Source organism: Primulina huaijiensis, chromosome 17, assembly GCF_012295235.1.
Source record: "Primulina huaijiensis isolate GDHJ02 chromosome 17, ASM1229523v2, whole genome shotgun sequence".
Classification (NCBI taxonomy): Eukaryota; Viridiplantae; Streptophyta; class Magnoliopsida; order Lamiales; family Gesneriaceae; genus Primulina; species Primulina huaijiensis.
Window position 1 is genome coordinate 6,246,928 of NC_133322.1, and position 16,484 is coordinate 6,263,411.

Here is a 16,484-nt window from a genome sequence, read left to right on the forward strand (position 1 = left end):
AAATTTTGCACAACGAGGTACTGGTTTAATGGCATCTAATGAAGGAATATTTACCTCGCCTCTACGAATAATGTCATTCAACTCCTTAATACTTTCACATTTCCTATTCAATGCAAGAGGGAATGGGGGGATGGGTTTATACTCAAATAGAGGAGAAAACTTACCTTTCAGAGCATCATCTTGATTTATTATTTTATCATCAACTTTTATCTCATTCTCTTCTTTTTGCTTGGCTGATTCTTGTACCCCAATTTCTTGAACCTCAACTTCTTTAAAATTTCTTAAAGTAATTGCACTCACATTCTCCCTTGGATTCACCACTGTCTGAGAAGGTAGATTACCTAAATTTTGTGCTTCCAACTTGTGAATTGAGGTCGCCAACTGTCCCACTTGAGTGCTCAAATTCTGAATGCTAGCCCTCGTTTCCTGTTGAAATTTTTGAGTGTTCTCAGCTACGGCCTTCGCAATTTCATCTAGGGACATACCTGAGTTAGAGGCTTGCGCAGGTGACGGATGTTTGTGATAATTTTGTTGTGGATATCTCTGTTGACCTCCTTGATTCCTATAGCTGAAATTCGGGTGATCTTTCCATCCTGGATTGAAGCTATTAGAATATGGATCGTATCGGCGTTGAGGTTGTCCAGGAAATCCGTCGATTGCATTAACTTGTTGTGGGGGATCTTCTTGTAGTGACGGACACGTATCTATAGGATGTCCCACCATAGCACATACACCACAAGTTTTTACCTGTTGCACTTGTCCTGCAACCAATCTTTCCAAAAGAGATGTCAAAGAATCTAACTTTTGATCGATAGGAGTAACACTTACCTCATTGACTTGTCGTGGAGGGTTGTTTTGCCTAGTACCAAACTGTTGTGCATTGGCAGCCATGTTGGAAATTAGAGCTCGTGCCTCTTGAGGCGTTTTGTTCACCAATGCACCTCCACTTGCAGCATCAATCATGTTCCTATCAAAGAGCGAGAGTCCCTCATAAAAATATTGAACTAGTAGCTGTTCTGGAATCTGGTGTTGTGGGCAACTGGCACACAATTGCTTGAATCTCTCCCAATACTCATACAAAGTTTCCTCATGCAGCTGTCTAATCCCACAAATGTCTTTTCTAATATTAGCTGCTCACGAAGCTGGGAAGAATTTCTCCAAAAATCGTTGTTTCATATTGTCCCAAGTTGTTATGGATCCAGAAGGCAGGTAGTAGAGCCAATCTTTAGCCTTTTCGGCTAAAGAGAATGGAAAAGCTCGTAGTGAAATTTGTTCCTCTGTGATCCCTTGTGGTTTCATGGCTGTGCAAACAATATGAAACTCTTTCAAATGTTTATGGGGATCTTCACCTGCAAGACCACGAAAAGTAGGTAATAAATGAATCAAGCCAGATTTTAATTCAAAAGTAGCATCAGTAGTAGGGAATTGAATGCATAATGACTGTTGAATTACATTAGGATTAGCTAACTCCCTGAGTGTTCTTTGAGCTTGTCCTGCCATTTCTTCTTGGTCACTTTCACTTCTTTCTGTCTTAAGATCAAGTTCGGATTCTCTTTCAGTGTCTGTTGACTCCAATGATGCGTTCAAATCAGGAGATAGTGGTGATGGTTGCTTTTCACGCCTTAATCTTGTTTCTTTTCTCAATCTCTTAGCTGTCTTCTCGATTTCTGGATTGTCTTCGACTTTACCTGTACGAGAAGAACGAGGCATACAAGAAAATAAAATAACTAGACTCAAAAGAAACTAACCTTGCACCGTTCCCCGGCAACGGCGTCAAAATTTGGTGTGCTGTCGTTGACCACCAAATTAATTCCTACTATTTTAACTAAAAACGAGTGTAATGGTGAGTAGGGTCGAATCCACAGGGAACGGTAGATTTGTTTTTTTTTTTGATAATAAAAATAAAAATGGGGGATTTGTTTTGATAATTACTAAATAAAATAACCAAAGCTAAAATTACCAAGCAAGAAAAAATACTGAATCTAGAATTGAGAATTAATCGACGAGAATAAAGTGAAGAATTTATTACGAGAACATACTGATTCAGGGAGATTCTACTATTTAATTGTCTCACTGTTCATCGGTTAACCAATAATTTATTCATGTTATTCCAAGCAATTAACCATAGAATAATAGGGATAGCCGCTAAAATTCTTGTGTTTTCCTAAATTAATTGACCAAACCCAGCATCCAGTCAAAACTTACCAATAATCAACTGGGCACGATAGCGTTCCATATTAATTAAAGATAGCATTTTAGTTTCGTGAAAATAGTTAATCCTAAAATCTAACAACCGAGATAGCTGCAATTGGAATATCTAGTTCTGTCGATTTATTTAAATTACACATGTTATGATAGCACACCACATCTAACCTATTGCTACTCATGTACCAATCGTTCATGACAATTACGGATCACTGAATTCATGGTTAGCATTAGAAAATCATACATCAAATTAAATTGTCAGATTAATTGACGTATAACATTCATATAAATAAAATAATAAATCAACGAATACTTGAACAAAACACAAATATTAAATTAAAGTGCAAAAACCTCACGGTGATCAAATTAAAATAGTAGACTATCCCTTGAATCAGACTAAGAAAAGTAGCCTAACATGGTTTGATATACAATCTCCATTAAAGTTAAATAAAGAAAAATAAACAAAAGTATGAAAACTAAATTCAAAGGAAAATTAACACCACAAAAAATCCTTTGCCTTCCACGTGAGCTGTTAGTGATTGGATGAAAAATCTTCTCTGCCGCCTCCCTTGTACTTGTGTTACGTGATATTGGAAATTGGTTGGAGAGATCTTTTTAATTCTTGTGCTGCGGCTGTCCCTCTCGTGAGCAGTGGCTTTTTTTGGGTCTCCAATCTTTGCTAAAAGCCCACTAATCTCTAATTAACTCTAAATCTTAAAATTATAAAATAATATATATTATTTTATCTAGTTTCCTTAATTCTTTCAAATCTTGCACACACAAAATCAGATTTTTCTTTTCTTGCAATTTTAGGCCGCTGAAACATAATCACAAGGCGTGGCCACGTCTTGTTCCAGGACCTCTTTTGGTTTGGTCATTCTCTTTCAAACTCTATCTTGGAAACTTCAAATGTGATAAACATCATCTTTTTAACTCAAATTTACTCCAAGACCATAAAAGTTCCTCCTACAATAAAATTACATAAAAATGTATCAATTAAATATATCGGAGGTTAGAATAATGGGAAATATGAAAATAAAATATTAACTATTACGAGCCTATCAAACTTCTTCGTACTTCAGCTCTTCTCCAAAGTTACTTTCGATCATGAGCGGTTCTGCTTCCAACACATGGCTTGGGTCCGAGATGTATTTTCGTAGTTGAGACACGTGGAAAACGTTGTGAATTCTAGACATGCTTGGTGGCAGTGCCAATCTGTATGCTAGCGTGCTCACTTTTCCAAAATCTCAAAGGGTCCCACATAACGAGGGTTCAACTTCCCAGCTTTACTGAATCAGACCACTCATTTCATAGGCGAGACCTTTACGTAAGCCTTCTCGCCAATGTTGAATTCTACTGGACTTCTTTTCAGGTCTGCCCAACTCTTTTGTCGATCTTGAGCTGCCTTGAGTTTCTCTCAGACTACTGTAACCTTGTCTAATGTTATCTGTACGAGCTCGGGTCCTACTATTGCTTTTTCTCCCACTTCATCCCAATATAAAGGTGATCGGCAATTCCTCCCATACAGAGCTTCGTATGGAGCCATCCCAATACTGCTGTGATAGCTGTTATTATAAGCAAACTCGATCAAGGATAGATGATTGCTCCAGTTGCTACTGAATTCTAGGGCGCAGGCTCGCAGCATGTCTTCCAGGGTTTGAATTGTTCTCTCGATTTGGCAGTCGGTTTGTAGATGATAGGCCATACTAAGAGTCACTTTCGTCCCCATGTCCCCCTGAAAGCTCTTCCAAAAACGTGAGACGAATCTTGGGTCTCTGTCAGACAGGATGCTCACTGGTACTCCATGAAGTCGTACAACATTGTCCATATACAGTGTGGCCAACTTGTCCAAATTGTAGTTCATTCGTACAGGTAGGAAGTGTGCGGATTTTGTAAGCCTATCAACAATTACCCATATTCCTTCCTGACCTTGCCTCGTCTTCGGTAACCCTACCACAAAGTCCATGGAGATATGTTCCCATTTCCATTCATGTATCTCCAACGGTTGCAATAATCCTCCAGGTCGCTGGTGTTCTGCTTTGACCTGTTGACACACTTGGCATTTAGCGACAAATTCTGCCACGTCTCTTTTCATTCCATTCTACCAAAAATTGCTCTTTAGATCTCTGTACGTTTTTGTACTCCCTGGATGGACTGAAAATTTGGACTTGTGTGCTTCTGACATTATTTCTTGGCAAAAGTTATCGTTGTCTGGCACACACAGTCGTCCTTTCATCCATAAGACTCAATTGTCATCGATTTGTAGATCCTGAGACTTCCCACTTTCCACTTGTCCCTTAAGTTTCTTTAGTTCAGGGTCTCTGTCTTGGTTTAACTTGACGGTTTCTCGCAGACATGGCCGAGCGGAGAGTGAAGCCAGAGTGGTTTTGTTTCCACTTTTCTGACTCAGAGCATCGGCCACTTTGTTCGCTTTACCTGGATGGTAACTTATAGTCAAGTTATAATCTTTCAGTAGTTCGATCCACCGCCTTTGCCTCATGTTCAGTTCTTTTTGGGTGAATAGGTACTTGAGACTCTGGTGATCTGTGAAAATTTTACACTTGGTGCCATAGAGGTAGTGCCTCCAAATTTTTAATACAAAGACAACTGCTGCTAGCTCCAGGTCATGCGTAGGGTAGTTCTGCTCATGCGGTTTCAACTGCCTTGATGCGTAGGCAATCACTCTTCCCTCTTGTATGAGTACGCATCCCAAACCTTCCTTAGATGCGTCACTGTAGATGGTGAATTCCTTATCTTCAGTGGGTAAGATTAGTATTGGTGTGGATGGGAGCTTTTCTTTTAATGTCTGAAAACTTTTCTCGCAACCTTCATCCAAGACGAACTTAGAATTCTTCTGAGTGAGTTTAGTCAGTGGTATGGCGATTGAGGAAAAACCTTCGACGAATTTTCTGTAATAACCTGCCAGTCCAAGGAAGCTCCTGATGTCGTTGGCATTCTTAGGCTTTGGCCACTCTGTAATTGCCTCGACTTTCTTGGGTCCACTGATACTCCTGCTTCAGAGATCACATGTCCTAAAAAGGATACACTCTTTAGCCAGAACTCACATTTCTTAAACTAGCATAGAGCTCCTTCTCTCTCAAGGTCTGCAGTGCAAGGCGGAGGTGCTCTTCGTGATCTTTCTCATTGGGAGAATAGACGAGGATGTCGTCAATAAATACCACTATGAACCGATCCAGGAATGGTTTGAACACTCTATTCATTAGGTCCATGAAGGCTGCTGGCACGTTGGTCAGCCCAAAAGGCATCACTGTGAACTCATAATGTCCGTATCTTGTCTGAAAAGCTGTTTTGGGGATATCTTCCGCCCTGACCTTGAGTTGTTGGTATCCAGTCCTCAGATCCAGTTTAGAAAAGACTGCGGCTCCCTTAATCTGATCAAATAGGTCGTCTATCCTCGGGAGGAGGTACTTGTTCTTGATAGTGATCTTGTTCAGTTCCCTATAGTCGATGCACAATCTCATACTCCCATCTTTCTTCTTTACAAAGAGTACTGGTGCTCCGCATGGGGACACACTAGGTCGAATTTGCTTTTTGTCCAGTAATTCTTGGAGTTGCTCTTTTAGCTCCTAGAGTTCAGCTAGCGCCATCCTGTAAGGTGCTTTAGAAATTGGTTCTGCACCAGGAACCAGATTAATTTCAAACTCAACTTCGCGGTCCGGGACTGTCCCTGGGAGTTCTTCTGGAAAAACATCCGGGAACTCACATAATATCGGGATGTCTTCTATTCTCAGTTCGACTTCTCCTTGCACTTCGCTGATCATTGCTAGGTAGATGTCTTCTCCGGATTTCATGGCCCTTCATGCTTGGGAAGCGGAAATGAGTGATTTTTGTTTCTTGGATTTACCGTGATACACGATCTCTTCCTGTTTCGGGGTTCGGAATTTAAATCTTTTCCCTTTACATTCTACCATTGCATTATTTTTGGCTAACCAATCCATTCCTAGAATGATGTCAAAGTCGACCATAATTAATTGTATTAAGTCTGCGCTGAAAGTGTGATTACCGATACTGATTATACAGTCCCTGTGAATCTCATGAGTTTCGATGGCCTTACATGTCGGTGTGGCTATTCGAAAAGGTTCATCTAGTGATTCGGGCTTAAGTCCTAGTTTCTTAGTAAATCTTTTAGTCATAAAAGAATGTGTAGCACCACAGTCAAATAACACATAAGCAGGCACTTGCTGAATAAATATGGTACCTGACACGACATCACTTGCGTCGTCTGCCTCCTCTTGCGTCATGGCAAACACCCTGGCATTAGGCTTATTCTCTTTCGGTTTGTTGGGGTTAGCTCCCACATTCGACCCAGTTCCTTTGTTGGGCCCGACTGCTTGATTGGCGGCAGTAGGACATTCGGCAATTCGGTGCCCCGCTTTCCCACATCCGAAGCATACACCACTAGTTCTTCGGCACTCCCTTGTGTGTTTGAAATGACACGTTGGGCACGGTTTGGGTCCTTCATAGTTACTGGCGGGAGGTTGCCCTGGGAGAGGTACACCTGACTGATTGGGCCTCTTGAAAATTTTCCTGCCTTGAGGATGTTGGCTACTAAGAGGTCGCTTTTTTTTGTTTTCCCCTTCTCTTCGACGAATATCAGCTTCTGCTCGGATAGCCGCGCCCATCAGGTCTGCAAAGTTGACGGGTTGGTAGACTGCTAGAGCTGATTGGATCCTGCTGTTCAATCCCTTTTTGAAGCGATGTAATTTCAAAACTTCGTCCGCCATGATTGCCGGAGCATAAGATCCAAGGGCATTGATCTGGGAGGTGTATTCTACAACTGACATATCCGGAGTTTGAGTGAGATTTTCGAACTCACTCAATTTCTGCAGTCTGACTTCGGCTGGAAAATACTGTTTTAGAAAAGCTTCTTGAAATTGCTGCCATGTGATTGGTCCTGTAGCTGTCATGGCTGGCGAGATTGCTTCCCACCACTTACCTGCTCTATCCTCCAAGAAAAGCACAGTCACGTCCACTTTTAGTGCCTCGGGAACTTCCAATAGTCGATGCTGGGTCTCTACGCTTTTTAGCCAACTCTGGCTAATTTCAGGGTCAGCAGCTCCACTGAAGGTTGGACACCTGTTCTTGCGGAGTGATTCATAGTGGTACTTGACTCCATTTGGTGGTGGTGGAGGTGGTGGTTGATTGGCGTTTGGGTTTCCCAACCCTTGCAGCGTTGTTGCCACAATGGTGGCTATGGCCATGAGATCAGCTCGGCTTAGGTTGACTACAGGCGGGGGTCCATTTCCCTGTCCATCCTCCTGTCTACCTTCACGGTCGGTATTAGCATAACACGGGTTGCGGTTCTGTCTCAGGGATCTGCCGGCCATTTCCTACAATTACAAGTTCTAAGAATTTGTTGTACGAGTAGAGTTCATGCAAAAAATTGTGCGGAAATAAATTGAAATCAATGGAACAAATAAAATATTTTATTGATTTCTCAAAAGAATTAAAATGAACATGACCAATCTAAAGGAAATAAATCAATGTATTGAATTTTAAAAGAAGAAAAAAACGTAGCAACAATGGAAATAAACTACTAAGCATGGCCTACTAAAATGCTCTACTCTACTATCTCTCCATCTCCAACGGCCTCTACAGGCTCCACCGCTATCTCTACGGGTTCTTCCTCCTCTGGTTCTTCCTCTGGCTCCTCTTCCTGAAGTAGCTATACCATATGAGTGAGCTGGGCATTCTCTCCATTAAGCTGCGCCACCTGCGTCTTCAACTCCTGAATATCTGCCTCTGCCTCTGCCTCGTCCAACAGATCCCTGGTATGCTGCTGGCTCTGCTCATGATCTGCCTTATCTTGTTTGCTCTTGTTCTTCAGAGTGTTAACCTGCTGAGTCAGATGTTGGCTCACACTTGCAAGGCTGCTCATAGCCTCACTTAAATTCTCCAGTCTTTTCTTGCTCATGGCATTTTGTTGTTTTTCTTCCTCCAATTCCTTTCGGTACCGGTTGATATCTTCTTGTAGCTTTTTCTCTCGATACAAGCCGTGCTCTATGCCATCCATCAAATCCATGTTATCTCCCCTCACCAGCTCTCCCTGATAGATTGCGTTGTTAAATTGGGCCCGTATTTCCTCTTTTTCTGTGACTAGGGTCGTAATCTCCCGTTTTCTCTCGCCTAACCTGGCTCTAAGTCGCTTTATTAGGCGCGACTGATTATCAAGGGCAAACTGCTTCATGTGGATGGCAGCTTGGGCACGGGTGCGGAACTGTGGAGCCATTTCCTGAATTAAAAAAAAAGGAAATGCTCAGAATATCATAAATATGACAGAATAAAATATCAAGAACAAATAGAGTAGGGTACCGAAAAATTAAAAATTTTCGAAAATTTCCAAAAATGGAAAGTTTTGAGATAGACATATGGATTCGAAGCATATGTTGAGAGGATTCCAGAACAGTTGACGGAATCGAATTCGGAGTTTCCTACGAAAAGTTATAGGGGTTACGAAACTTTTCTAAAACGGCAAAAACGGGGTTTCGGAGGCCTAAACGAAGGAATTTCGCGATTTCGACTCCTACCTCACAACAAAGTGGTGAAAATCGATCGTTGGGCCGTTTTGGAGAGGGTAGCGTTGGTCTCGAGTAAAAATTCCACAGAATTTTTTTTTTCGAAAGTCGATTCTTCCACTCGAATTATGAACCTGACGGCTCTGATGCCACTTAAATGTCATGCCTCGAAACCGAGGTTAGTCGACATCGGCGTTGTTCATCAATCACACAATCGAAAAACAACCAGCCTCGTAGCACAGTATAAACCGAAAACCAGTTTATTTCATAAATCTCAAAAATATACCAATGTCTTTACAACTGAAATAAAATAAATTTGCGGAAACGTCTTACATGAAATTTAAATTTCTAAAATTCGAAAATCCCTTCACTACCAATCTCGAAAATAAAAAAAATTCACCAGCCCCAAAATTTTTCGGATTCCTCTTCCTCAACCTGTTCTTTGGATTTATCTGGGGAAAGTTGTAAGGGGTGAGTATTTTGGGAAAATACTCAGCAAGTGGGGGCCGTTCGAGCACAATAAAACATGCAATTTTCGAAAACATATATATCATGCAAACATAACTCATACCACGTGCACATCATTAACCCGACACTGAGATTCATCTACTTTCAATGGTTTACTGATATCAGTCCCTAATTTTTACTCCTCTAAGGGGACGAGGCCGTATAGCGGTTATATCCCCCACCGCGTAAGGGTACGTATGGTTGGAATTCCCACCCATATCAAGTTGAATTCTCACAGTGTCAAAATATTACTCATGCCAAAAATCGTAACCAGAAGGGTATAGACGAAGAATTGTACTCGACCGAATTTTTGACAAAAACCAAAAATACATGCACCGAAATTCAAATTTAAAACAAGCCACTTATTTTAAATTCTTGATGAAAGAAAACGTGAAAACTAGGTGTTTCCTGCACTAGAATTTTCGAAATTCCTACTTCGACGGCTGGACGGCGGCAGCGCTTCGATGTACTCGAAAATCCTAAGGAGACTAGAGAGGAAAAAATCTCGAAAATTTGGTGTGATATGGGGTGTAATTTTCGAGCTTATAGGGTCCTCTTATTTATAGGGATTGGCTGCTATCGTGATCGAGAGTTATAGTACGTTTGAACTCTAAATCAAATCTTCATCTAGAATCATGATATAATCGTGATAGTGGGTGATATTCGAAATCTAAATCTTTCATCCCCTATAAATTCGAAATTTGCATCTTATGTACACTATTGAATTCGAATTCTAGGTATTTTATTATCCTTTGCTTGATCTTTTATCCCGGTATCTCAATATCAACTCAAATATTCAATCTTTATCTGCTTATATTCGAAATTTCTTATTTAATTTCTTGGGTTGTGATAGATTTATTCATCCCAAAATTCAAGTTGAAAAATAAATAATACTATCTTAATTTCGAGCTTCATAATTCTGCACACGATAAAATTATCTACACAACTTAGATAACCTTAAATAAAAAATCTTATATTCTGAATGATTTAAATATTAATATCCAAGATTACACCATCCTAGTATAATCACATTAATAAAAGATATGATCACGATTGTACAAAATCTCGGGTTTTACAGGTTGGAATCTAATTACCAAGGGAAAACAAACTTGGGAGTCAACTGATGGAAGTCAAGGCAGTTATAAATGGGGAAAGAGAGAACACGGAAACACACAACTCACATAACAATCAAGAAGTAACAGAGGAAAACAAAACGAAGGAAAGGAGAGGAAGGATCAGCAGCCTTTCGAAGGAATTTAATAGCTTCTTCTCTTTGTATTCTTTTTGGGTTTTTTTTCAAAGGCTTTGTACTTGTAATCCATTTTGATCAATAAAGATTTGTTGCTCTCCCGTGGACGTAGGCGAATTCCGCCGAACCACATAAATACTCTTGCACTCTCTTCAGTAGCGTGAGATGCGAGTAATCTGGTGTGCATGCATGAACATTGAGCAAGTCCAAGAACGATCAACAAGATAAGGAACGAACTCTAACAGTTTGTTATCTCAAGATTAAACCAGGTAGGCACATTAAACCTCACTGAACTCATAACAATAAGAATATGAGCCATTCATGATTATTCTTTAAAAGTTAAGAGCAACATTCTTCAACCAGATTGACGATCTCACGCTAAAGAAGCTATTGAATTACTAAGCCTTTGAAAGTCCTACTGATCAAGAGTTGTTGTAGCACACACTTAAAGCTTTATTCAATCATTATGAGGATCAAAATGTGCTAGATTATTTCTTTAAGAACTACTTGTAACTGAAAAAAATAGTCTTTCTGTACAGATTGTTAAGTTGAGTTATGCTAGAAGTTTCGGTAGGCCAGAGGTAAACCCTGTAGAAATGGGTTTTTGCAAACTGTTTGTAACTACCAAAGTTCTTTTAGTAATATCCTTTCGGTAATGCAAAAAAGGAAAAACGTAGAAGGAATATTATGTTATTTATTTATATAATAAAAAAAATCATACAACTTTAATTACATAACCGACACTGGTAATCAAAATATTAACTTCAAACCAAATACAATCTATAAAATAATTAATGAACATAAATAGCCATTATAATATGTTAGGGCCGAACGTTTGCCGCTTTACCAAAAGTTATAGCTTGTGGTATTGGTGCAACTCAAATTTTTAAACCACACTGCAGATCAAACACTACGGTTCGATCACTCTACCAAGCATGAACAATTACTGCACCCAACATAATATATACAAATAAATGGATAATTCGAACTAAGTACTCAAACAAGATATCATTATTTGAGCTTTAAGTGAAATAGTTCCTAAATTTGTTTGTTCAGCTCCATAAAAATTAAGCTCCTTCACAAGTAGTATACATGAGCTACTAATGGACCGTTTTGAAAATTATGAGCAGAAACTTTATCATAAATTATAATTTTTTGTAAAAGATGTAAGATTATGATAATACAATTAATATCAGAGTTGATGTCAAATATTTGATTCTCATAAGTTGCACGGTAGTATAGTTATTCGGATTGAGATTGGTGATGATTGAAAATCATTCCTACTTTAAAAGCTATTAGGATAAGATATTTAATTAGTTGTACAATTTAAAATATTCGAATTACATTATTACATCATGTTATATCATTTGATAAAGTGGGTAACCACTACAAAAAAATTTTTCCGATTAGCGATGGTTTTAGCGACGGAAAAATCGTCGCTAAGCAAATTAACCTTTTTCCGTCGCTAAACAAATTAACGACGGTTTTAGCGACGGAACATAAGATCGTCGCTAAAGTCACCGTCGCAAGCATATTGCGACAGTTTTTCAAAAATCGTCGCTAATTAGCGACGGTTTTGATTAGCTAAACCGTCGTTAATTAACGATAGTTTTTTTATATATAAATCATCGCTAATTAGCGACTGAATAATTCAACATCTGTCTTAGCGACGGTTTAGTCAAAACCTATCGCTAATTAGTGATTATTTTTGTAAAACATCGTCGTAAATTAGCGACGGTTTTCGATACAAACTATCGCTAATTAGTGTTTTTTTAAAAAAAAATTATATTTTAAAATTTAATAAAAAAATTTTAGTTTATAATTATTTGTACATATTTTTAAATAATCTCACCAACACTCGGAAATTTACACAAAAATGAAACTAAAACACTTAACTCAAATCGAAACTAAAATTACCTAACAAAAAAAATGAAGAGGTGTGGAAGAATAATGGGCCGAAAGGGGTGTATTTATAGATAATTTGCGACAGCTAGTAGCGACGTTTTATAAAACCGTTGCTAATAGCGACAGTTTATTCTGAAATGTCGTTGATTTTTAACCAACGCTATTCTAAACCGTCGCTATTAGCGACAGTTCAATATTAACTGTTGCTAATTTAGCGACGGTTTTGAAATTTTGTCAAAATCGTAGATAAAGATGGTCTACTGTCGCTAAATTAGCGATAGTTTCTAATACACCGTCGTTAATTTTTAAAAAGCAACGATTTTATTAAAAATCGTCGTAAAATTTAACGATGGTTTGTTAACTGAATATATTTTTGTAGTGAACACTGATAATAATAAAATTACTTTTTTATAAAACGTGAATAATAAATATAATAATAATTTTGGAGAGGTGGCAGCATAGAAAAAATTATAATTCGATGACAAGAAAAAAGGGTTACCAATTGATGGTCCACCAGAGATTTCTGATACTGTGAGAATCCATGAAGTCGCCTTTCAACCACCTTTATCTTTATTCTTCCATTTCTTGATCCTTTTTCCACTGATCATTTACAGTGAAGCACTCGATCCATTTTTACTAGCTCCTCCAATGGCTAAAATCCCTCCATTCTTCTCCAACTTCCTCTCGTTCTTCGTCCTCCTCCTCCATCTCGGCTGCTTCTTCACCACCTCCCGCCGCCACCAGGGCCGCAGCGGCCACCACCTCTTCTCCCCTGCTTCCTCCTTCTCCAACTTCAAGAAGAAGCTAACCCCACCGAGTAAAAAACTTGCTTCTCTCCTCAGACGCCTAGTCTTTTTCCTCCCTTCTTCCTCGTCTGATCCGATCCCTCATCCGCCCTCGATTCCATCTCCCTCTTCCTCCACTAGATCCTTACGTTTGAATCCTCCGGCCATTGTCTTCCCCACGGAAGAAAATGACAGCGCTGTACTGATCAATAATCCTTCATTCTTTCCTGCTGATGATATCTTCCCGTGTACAATCTGTGGAGAAATCTTCCAGAAGTTGGCTCTTCTTGAACAGCACCAGTCTGCGAAGCACCCGGTTTCGGAGCTCGTCGATGGCGAGAACATCGTCCGGATCATATTTAAAATGGGTTGGCCGGAGAAAGGAAGATGCCCCACCATCCACCGGATCCTGAAGATTCACAACAGCACAAAGATCCTAACTCAGTTCGAAGAGTACAGAGAGTTCGTCAAGTCGAAAGCAGCTACCAAGATCAAGCCATCGAGGGACGAAAGATGCATTGCAGACGGGAACGAGCTGCTGAGATTTCATTGCACCACTTTCATATGTGAGCTATCGGATTCCACCATCTGCAACCACCAGTACTGCTGCGTCTGCGGGATTATCAGGTCTGGATTCTCTTCGAAGATGGACGGAATCTCCACGTTCCCGACAAGCTGGACGGCACACGTGACGATACCGGAGGACATCGAGGAGGAGTTCGGGTTCATGAGCGTGAAACGGGCCTTGCTTGTCTGTCGGGTCGTGGCTGGCCGGGTAGGGTCCGAACCGGGTATAGTGGACAAGGAGGATTCCGGGTTCGATTCGTTGGTGGGTCGGGGCAGTAGCGGGTTCCGGGAGGAGCTGTTGGTGTTTAATCCAAGGGCTGTTCTTCCTTGCTTTGTGATTCTGTACACCGTGTGATTAAATTCGAGTGTGACGTGGCTTAATATCTGCCGTCGATATCAATCACACGCACAATGTAACATAAAATGTGTTTTTTTGGTTATAATTAATTTTTAAAAAATTCACGTTACGTACATTTCACATTATATCATCTAATCATACATATTATAAGACATGTTCATTCTGTACTGAAAATATTGAGTTATAGAACTTCTTTACTTGTGTTTTTTTTGGTGTGAGGAACGAGACTCGATCCCGAGTCGTCGCTATATTTACAACGAGACGACCGCTACGCTAAAGACCTTTGTCTCACTTCTTTAGTTGTTTTGTGCTAGCAAGATTGGTGAATATGAATTATACATAAACAAACTTTATATTTGGAAATGTCAAAACTTGTTAAGTCCGTTCCACCAAATTAGACACAAAATTGACAAGATCTGTAACGCCGTCTAAAATATGTGGTCTGCTCATCTCACTAGCCTATTTTGACATGTCTATTTATACTTGAGGAGTTGATACTACTGAATATTGTTTAAATCCTCACATGACATTGATTTGGAGTTTTCTATGATGGATAGCATTGGAACAAGGAACATAGAATGTATTATCATGTGGAGTGGAAATAAGAACACAGGTATAATTGATATTAATTATTTTTCCAACTAAATTAGTTTGGAAAAAGTTTGTGTACTAAACCTTAGAGTAATGTTTGGCGTGGACTGTGGGGGTCGGTATAAAGTTGGAAAATTGAAGTGTAAATGAGGCCTTTTTGCTTTATTTCCATACTATATTACATGTGCTTGTTCGATACGGTTGGAAAACACAAACAGTACCGAAAAATTTTGGTATCGAAAAATAAATATCAATATCGTATTGTCTTTGGTATACCAAAATTTCAATATGACATGAATTCCATACCGTTCGTATCAAAAAAATCTGTTATACCGAAATTTCGATGCGGTGTCGGTATATACAGTCTATACCGAAATTAAAACAAAATTGTTGTTATTCACGTCGAAATATCGAAATTTTTTGAGTGTCAAACCGATACTGAAATTGATATTATATTATACTTTTTAGAATATATGATTTTTTGGGCATTTCGGTATAAATTTTTTTAGAGTCGTATCAATGTCGATACCAAAAGCTCGGTATGATATCATACCGTATCGAAATTTACGATATATCGTTAAATTCGATATGTACTATATTTTGCGGTACGATAATCGTACGGAATACCGGAATATTCATTATTTTTTCTCACCTTTAATTACAGGTGACCTTAGGTTAAAGCCAATTATTACGTGATTTTATAATGAGAGTATGTATTTCCAACTGTCACTGTTGAGTTCTTAAATCCCTCAGGATTAATGTCATAGGGTAAACGGCACTTTTTCACTTGGATAAAAGAAAAAAGAAAACGAAATCATTTGAAAGTCGAGTGAAATACATTCTGGCCACTATGATAATAAAAAAGCAGCAAAGAATCAACTCAGGAATAAAAATAATATGTAGTAATAAAGCGCAAAACCAATACAAAACCTCAATCCCTTTGGTTAGTAACGTATCAAAAGATTCGTCGACTCATGAACTACAATTGCATTTATTCTTCGATTTTAATTCATCGTTAGAACCTAACGAAAGAAGGTTCAAAACAGTTTGATCCCAAATTATAAATGAAAACACGGTAATCGACGACATTTGGTCTAAAGGATAAGAAAATATCCATAAAAATGTGTCCATAAGTAGGCCATGGAAGCATAAAAAGTTTTCCACGTAATGAAAAGGGTCTTCGTAGATGTTACTCATATGAGTAGTGTCCTCATTCACTCAGCATATTACATGTGTGCTGAGTGATAATAACTTATCCACTCAGGACACATGTCATCTGTTGAGTGAGTAAGAATATTATCTATGTGGGTAGCATGAAAAAAACTGTGAGAATGACATTCGAGCAAACCGTGATTTGGGATGAATCGTGCAGGTTTCACGCTATTAATTACTTTTCAACCCAATCCTCGCGAGTCATGCCCCATTCGGTATAAGTGTACTTCAATTTGGTTTGCAACTACCAAAAAGTCGGGGAACCAATTAGTTACAACGAGCATTCACTTGTAATAACTTCTGTTTGCACTACCCAAAAACATTTTCTATTTTTTTTCTACTTTGATGAATCCAGCTGATCCTCAAACTGTTTTCCATGATAACATATTCGAGAAATTGTATTTTTGGTCACGTATATTTGTCTTTTTATGATTTTGGTGATTTATGTAAGATCGATCACTTGCCGTTTTACCCAAAGTAATAGACGGTATAATGGCGTAACTCAAATCTGTTAAACTGTATAGCAGCTCAAGCGCCACATTTCGATTGCTCTATAAAACAGAGACAAT

General features: G+C 39.0%; 1 protein-coding gene and 1 non-coding gene across 2 annotated transcripts; both read left to right on the forward strand.

Annotated features, from left to right (window-relative positions):
- The first annotated feature begins 1,020 nt into the window (after positions 1 to 1,020).
- On the forward strand, positions 1,021 to 1,128 carry LOC140963695 (small nucleolar RNA R71). Its single transcript, XR_012172740.1, has one exon. It is a non-coding gene; the product is annotated as a small nucleolar RNA R71 (small nucleolar RNA).
- An 11,759-nt stretch (positions 1,129 to 12,887) lies between these two features.
- LOC140963026 (uncharacterized) lies at positions 12,888 to 14,240 on the forward strand. Its single transcript, XM_073422225.1, has one exon. It carries the CDS (start codon positions 13,051 to 13,053, stop codon positions 14,107 to 14,109), a length of 1,059 nt encoding a protein of 352 aa, XP_073278326.1. The 5' UTR covers positions 12,888 to 13,050; the 3' UTR covers positions 14,110 to 14,240.
- Positions 14,241 to 16,484: the final 2,244 nt, after the last annotated feature.

What these genes read in the sequence shown, in the direction of transcription:
- LOC140963026 (XM_073422225.1), top strand. Translation starts at nt 13,051, where the DNA reads ATGGCTAAAATCCCTCCATTCTTCTCCAACTTCCTCTCGTTCTTCGTC.